The 6,698-nt window shown below is 48.9% G+C and overlaps 1 protein-coding gene across 14 annotated transcripts in view; it reads left to right on the plus strand.

Moving 5' to 3' along the window:
* The window catches only part of nfixb (nuclear factor I/Xb), a 153,376-nt gene extending 146,744 nt beyond the window's left edge, over positions 1 to 6,632 (plus strand). For 11 of the 14 annotated variants that reach the window (XM_017040351.2, XM_008330640.3, XM_008330641.3 and 8 more), the window contains 3 exons: positions 458 to 605; positions 2,032 to 2,123; positions 4,416 to 6,632. In XM_017040351.2, the coding sequence (XP_016895840.1) occupies positions 458 to 605; positions 2,032 to 2,123; positions 4,416 to 4,430 (255 nt within the window). In that variant the 3' untranslated portion in view covers positions 4,431 to 6,632. The remainder of the gene's footprint in view (positions 1 to 457; positions 606 to 2,031; positions 2,124 to 4,415) is intronic. The other 3 variants (XM_008330650.3, XM_017040354.2, XM_025064462.1) reach the window with 1 other exon arrangement.
* Positions 6,633 to 6,698: the final 66 nt, after the last annotated feature.

Raw genomic sequence — 6,698 nt, forward strand, 5'->3', positions numbered from 1 at the left:
CCTGCTCTCGTTGTTTTGGTTTGGAGTTTGGTGCCGGTCGTGTTGGTTGGTTGGTTGTTGTGCTTGTGTTTACGAGTATTTCCCATGGTTTTGATTTCTTGCCATATTTTGGATGAAACCAATCAATGATTTGATCCCCCCCCCTTCTCCACACCTCCTCCACCCACCACGGATCACCCATGTGGACCTTGTTACCCCCCGTTCTCGCTCCTATCAACCCTTGTGGTGATTATTATTTTCCACACCTCCATGAACGACGCCGTCCACATATCTCATTTTTTTTGCTGTTTGTACTCCACCACCGCCTTTTCCTTACTTTTACCATTACCCCCCCCTTTCGTCATGGATATTTTTTGGGGCTCGGCCTCCCAAGATCCTCCCTCCTTTTTTTTTTTTCCATCCCGTGTCTGCGGACTGTCGCATGTCGCCACCCTGACCCTTTTTGTATTGTCTGCAGCCAAACGGGAGCGGCCAGAGCAAAATGCCAGGCTCCTTCTTGCTGCCTCCACCTCCCCCAGTGGCCCGCCCAGTGCCCCTCCCAATGCCCGACTCTAAACCCAACAGCACACCCCCTGACGGCGGACTCTCCTCGCCCGCATCTCCGTGTAAGTGACGCCACAGAGACCGTTCTCAAAATCTGACCCACAACAAAAAATTTGAACATCCTCTCCAAAGAAAGACCCCCCCCCCCCCACCTGCCATTGTTGCCCCTCCAACTTTGTGCCGTTATTGTCCTTGTGTTTCCCGACATCCCATCGCCGTTCACCTCTGGAGGCCTGCAGTGCAGTGGAGTTTCAGTAGAGCAGTGTCTGTCCCGTTAGTCTCCACTGGGGTTCATCAGGGTTCTGTACTGGGCCCCGTCAGACTCCGCTTTGGAATGGAAGGTGCAGCGACATAAAATCTCAGTTTTTCTCCGACTGGATTCACAAACAAAATAATCAAGAAAAAAAAAAGGTCAAAATTGAACTCCGACCTGGGAAGGGCACAAATTTACGGCAGTTGATTTACCTGGACTCTGTCTGGTCATGTTAGATAGATTTAAGCTAATTGATTTTTTTTTTTTTTGAGGTTGGCCTCTGTCTGTGTGTTTGTAGTCAGAGCACCTGTTGGAGTTTCTTGATCTTTCTTTAAGTCTTACCGGTGATGAAGGGGCACTGGATGGCGCTCTTCTCGGTGTGTTTTCCTTCAGATGTAGTGTTTTCATTTTACCCCCAGTCGGCGTCTCAGAGTCTTCTATGTCTTATGTATGTTATTCCAGTCCTAGAAACACACATAAACCTGTCTCTCCCTGCTCTTCTGCTCCCTTCTCTGCTCCTTCCACACCAACACCACTCTAACTCCCACACTGACGTCTGTAGTCCCAGTCCCACGGTGAGTCCAGATCTAGGGTATCTTAAACTGCCCTAAATTTGTCACTTTGATGCCACTGGGGTTTTTAAAAGTCCCTGCCTGGTCTTCAGTATCAGGACTCTGCTGTGTTCACCCCCCTAACTCCCCCACACTCCTCCCTCACCCCCTCCCCAGCTGAGTTTGTCAACAGGACTGAACCAGTCCGAGGGTCCCAAGTTTACTCCCCATGTTTTCATGACCTAGAAATGTTGATTTATTTGCTCCTTAAAGACAGAATCGACTGATGTTGAGATCTTTGGGAAGACGCTAACTTTTTTTTTTTCTTGTTTAGTTAAGGATCAAAAGCAGGGTACGAAAAAAAAAATTCATATTTTTAAAGTCTGAACTTTTCTGCAGTCGTGTTGTTCCCATCGTAGAACTCACAGCTGAAGACTGAAATCCACTTCCTCCAAAAGTTCTTTCAGTTCAGGGAAAAATTAAAGACTTTTTTATAAATATTGATGCTTGCTCTAATTTTTGCAACTGTTAATTTTTGCTAGATAGTCATCGTAACCTAGCTTAGCTTAGCTTTTCTTTTCTTAGCCTAGCTTGTCCTAGTGTCAGTGCAGCTAACAGAACCTGCCCTTTGCTGAACTCTGCTTGTTTTTTCTGACGTCCCCGTTGCTCCTTGTGTTTCTGTAGCATACTCCACGCCAGGCGCCACAGCTCCCAACAGGTTTGTCGGCATCGGATCACGGGACAACAACTTTCTGAACATCCCGCAGCAGACACAGGTAGGAGGTTTTTTTTTTTTTCCTCCCTTAACTCGGTGGAAGGTAAACAATGGTGTGTGTCGCCCCCCTCCACCCCTCCCCCGGCCCCTCCCACTCCTGCTGAGTTTCTCTCACCTCTTCTCTCACATTATCCCACAGTGAGCCATTAACGTGTGTGTGTTTCTGCATCTGTATTTCACTCTACCTGTGGTTCACCAACTGTTTATTTGGCAAATGTGGAGCCAAGCCTTCAGGCTGTGGTACTTTCCCCTGACAAGTTCTCAGTTCCTTTCCTTGCTGCCTCCCCCTCTCTCCCCCTCTCTCCCCCTCTCCCTCTGCTGTAACCTTCTCCTTCTTCCACCTTTTTTTTCTAATTCCTTCCCTCCACTGCTCTCTGCCTCCTCCATTACCACCAGTACTTTTCTCATTAGTGTCCAACCACACCCGCCCGGAGCCAGCTCAACTCCTCCACACATGGAAACCATCTAAAACTGCTCTGCTGATCCCCCCCCCCCCTCCCTCCCCGCCTTCACTTCTCTCACTTTTCCTCCCTTTCCATTTCCCTCCACTGCTGTTCCTCATTAAACTTCTTATTCCATATAACTTAGCAACCTTTTTATTTAAATTCACCCAGTATTTATGGTGGGGGTTCATACTCAGACCCACGTGGTCATCCTACATGATTACTGAACACGTCACCGCCAAAATATGGCCATTATTTTCCTTACATCAAATGAAATGCCATCAGATTACTTTTCAATTCGTGCTGATGGGAGTTACGGTGCGGCCAGGGGCAGATTGGGGCAATAAAAGCTGACGTAAAGTCAGTATTGCCCTGTGTCCTGAAGTTTCTTCATCCTGGTGATGTCACATGGTTTTATAAAAGCCTGAAAATAATCACTTCATTTTAGAACTGGGTCTTTCTCAAGCCAGAGTTCTGGGCTCGGTGGGAAACTCCAGAATAATCCTGAACAAAAAACAAAAACTGTACGAACAAAAAAGTGAAAATGAAAACTCGTGAACCGGAGGATCCACGTATTTGGGCCTCGTCCGTGTCTTTGGTTCCCGGTGGAACATCGTGTCTGATCACAGGTTGGACTTCTTCCAAACACGTCACTAATAGTTCACATGTGTCTGTCAAAAAAAAACGACCCTGAAAATGAAAGATCCGCTCAGAGAAATGACAGACTGAACAAAGGAGCTGACATTAGTGGGCTCCGCGCGCCCTCCTGTGGCCACTGTTGGCTGCTGCAGCCAGAGGTGAACCAGATAGGAGTGAGACAGTGAGAGGGGAGAGGGTGTCAAGAGTTTCCGACCTTTTAAAAGTCACGTATCGGCCGTCTGGTTACCATGGCAACCAGACATGATGTCATAGCCAGTTGATCTTGAATTTGAGAAGGAGCTGCTCTTGAGGGGGGCAAGAAGAAAAGAGGCTGGTCACTGTCTGCTGCCAAGGGTTTAGTGGGAGTGTTCACGGGAGATAGATGGGTTCTGTCTGTGTGTGTGTGTGTGTGAGTGTGTGTGTGTGTGTGTAACAGCACACAACAGAAGGAGAGACAGCGAAAGTAAATAAGAAGGGAGAAGTTACAATGCCCTCGGCATGCTGGGACAGTGCCCAGGGGAGTAGGCTAGCTGAGATGGGCAGGAGGCAGAAGGGAGGGGGGGAACAGAGGGGCGGGGGGGGCAGGAGGGCATTCATACGACCTGTTAGAATCCAACAACACAAAAGGCTTCTCCCCTGGAGGCTCACAGTAGTTTCCAAGGCTCGACTTGTAGAATGTTGGCACGGTGGCCGTGCACGGCCGACACACTGCAGGCCAAACGGGGCAGCCAACAACAGGGGCGCTGACCCTCTGCTGCCCCCTGCTCACGCTGTGAGGGAGAAACCCAACATGAAGATGGCAAAAGTGACAAAGAGGGAGGCAGACTGCTCTCCCGCTGCCGCCACCGCCACCGCCACCGCCGCTGCTGTTGAAGACAGAACTTTATGACAGACCATGTGAACTCCTAATGACAAATGACACAAACGTAGTGGACGTGAATGTTGTTGTGAACGGAGTGTGAACAGAGTGTGAACGGCTCTGGTCTCTGTCTGTGAAGGATTAAACAGTTAAAAGAACAGAAAGTGAGCAGAGAACAAACGCAGCGTGGCATCATAAAAATAACACGTCACTGGTTTATTATCTGTGGCCCAATATCAAAGGACACATGTCCATGACCAGGTCCAAGCCCCAGTGGTTGAACCTCTGATGAATATGGTGACGAGTCAGTTCAAATGAAGTCATTAATCCGTTCTGTTTTTTTCTTTTCCAGTCTTGGTTCCTCTGACAAGATCTGTATAAAAACCAACCAGTAGAATTCTTTCTTCTTTACAATTGGAAAAAGCAAACGTCCTCCAAACCCACCCAGCGCCCGACACCCCCGCCCCCCCCCCCCCCCCCACCTCCCAACAGTGACGTCTCACCTGATCACAGAACACAACAAGACGGGAACCCACAGCAGCATGACACTTTCAGAGGAACTCCGGACTCTGTCAGCCAGTCGGAGGAGGACTCGTTTTTAGAAAAGACGGACGGAAAGATGAAAGACGAACGGACGGACGAGGGGATGGATGGATGGATGGATGGATGCCAGGACGGAGGACGGAGCAGGGGGACAAACGGAAATAACAAGCAGGCATCTCTCCTGAGGAAAAAAACAAAACAAAACACCGAACCAGCAGAACACAGCAGCGACGCAGGAGGACGAGAGAGCAGCCATCTTCTCCAACCACGTGAGGACACGTCGTGTAACCACCGGCCAACCGACCGACCCACCGACCAACCAACCGACAGCCAAGAAAATCAAGTGTCCAATGAATAGAAGAAAAAAACAAAAATCCAAATGACAACATTTAACCCAACGACACAAAGCCACAGTCGAGTCAGAGACAAAATTTGATTTTTTTTTTTTTTCCACGACAGCTTCGGTCCACGCCCACGATGTGGCGTCGCCACCTGACGCAGAATCAAATTGACCAACTTTTTTTTTTTTCTCTGTTTCTTTCTCTTATCTTTTTCTCTCTCTGTCAATGACCATTGACTCTATAGCGCCCCCTTTTTACCTTACTACTAACCAGAGAGAGACCATGCCAAAACATTTCTCGATTTAAGAGTTGCACTACAAACCCAATCAATTAACACTAATCTTTTATCGATGTGCACTATTTACCCGGCGTGGGCGGTCAGCTGCCCTGCCAGTCAAAAGACGAAAAAGAATCTAAGGTACAAGAAGCCTTTAGGTGCCCCCCCCCCGACCCTCCACCCCCCCTTCATTCTCTTTGACCAATCATTGGCCTCCACCTATTCTTACATTTGTCCCAAACCACACACACACACACGTGCGCAGCTATTCGTGCCATGACCCCATCTCAACAAACACACACGCAAATCTTTGATCAAACCAGTAGGTGGTGGTGTTGTGTTCTCATAGTTTAAACCCAGAAAAGCCCAGAGAACTCTCTCTCTCTTCTGATTAGGTCCAAACCTGGAGCACAGGCTGAAGAAGCAGCTCGTGATCATCACCATCATCTTCATCATCTTCATCACCGACAGTTCGACTCCACTCTAAACAGCAGCTATCGATTGATTCCCCACTTTTTACCCTCTTGTAATGTAGATGACTTTTTTTTTTTTGTTCTCTTGTGTGAGTTTTCTCTTATTTTGACTTTATTCCTTTTTGGATTTGTACTATTTTATAACTGTTTTGTATTTGAATAACAGCACCTTAGAGAGAAACACAGCGAGGAGTGGGAGGTCGAGGCGGCGTAGACAGGGTGGTTAGCTTAGCCGGGTGGTTAGCTTAGCCGGATCAAATCGTAGCTGACAACAGCCAAAAGGAAAGGTTCTGACGAGGAGAGGGAGGAGGGGGGAGGGGGGAGGACGAGGGGGAGGAGGTTTGTGTCTGTGCAGTAAACGACATAGATCCAACAGGTCAAAGGTCACAGCCCCAGAAAATCCACTAAGTCACTGTAGGTCAACGAGCGGCTTTGGTCACATTTGACCCGACTTCTGCCGTCCTATCAGGGGACAGGATGTGAAGGTCAAAGGTCAAATGAAGAAACAGGTTGTCGTTCATCTGATCTTTGGCCTGGACCACAGAACAGCCCCCGCCCCCCGTGTTTTCTTTAACCCTCGGCCCAGCTGAGCTAACAGCCGCGGCCGCGCCGTCTTCTTTGCTGTGCAGACACAAGACAGGAAGTGCTCATGTTGTGGTCATGTGACCCCTAACGAGAAGCCAGGGAAGCCAAGGCGTCGAGCCTTTACTTTCTAACCTGGTGAATTTGTTCTCTGTAGCAGATAAAGCCATTAGCCACACGCCGCGCCGCGCCACGCCGCGCCGCAGGACCACAGCACGCAGAGTTTTGACAATCACAGGACGATTATTTGAACCACAGACGTCGACCAAAAGCTGACACGCGGCCGCACCCACGGTTTGACTCCGGTGCAGCTGCTGACTGGTGGTGGTGGTGTTAGTATTCGAGTGAAAAGATGAAAAAAAAAAAAAGCCGAATCACGAGGGAAGGGTGCTGAAGACGGAACCCCGAGTCAAAGAGAG

Source organism: Cynoglossus semilaevis, chromosome 17 (genome assembly GCF_000523025.1).
Source record: "Cynoglossus semilaevis isolate Cse_v1.0 chromosome 17, Cse_v1.0, whole genome shotgun sequence".
Classification (NCBI taxonomy): Eukaryota; Metazoa; Chordata; class Actinopteri; order Pleuronectiformes; family Cynoglossidae; genus Cynoglossus; species Cynoglossus semilaevis.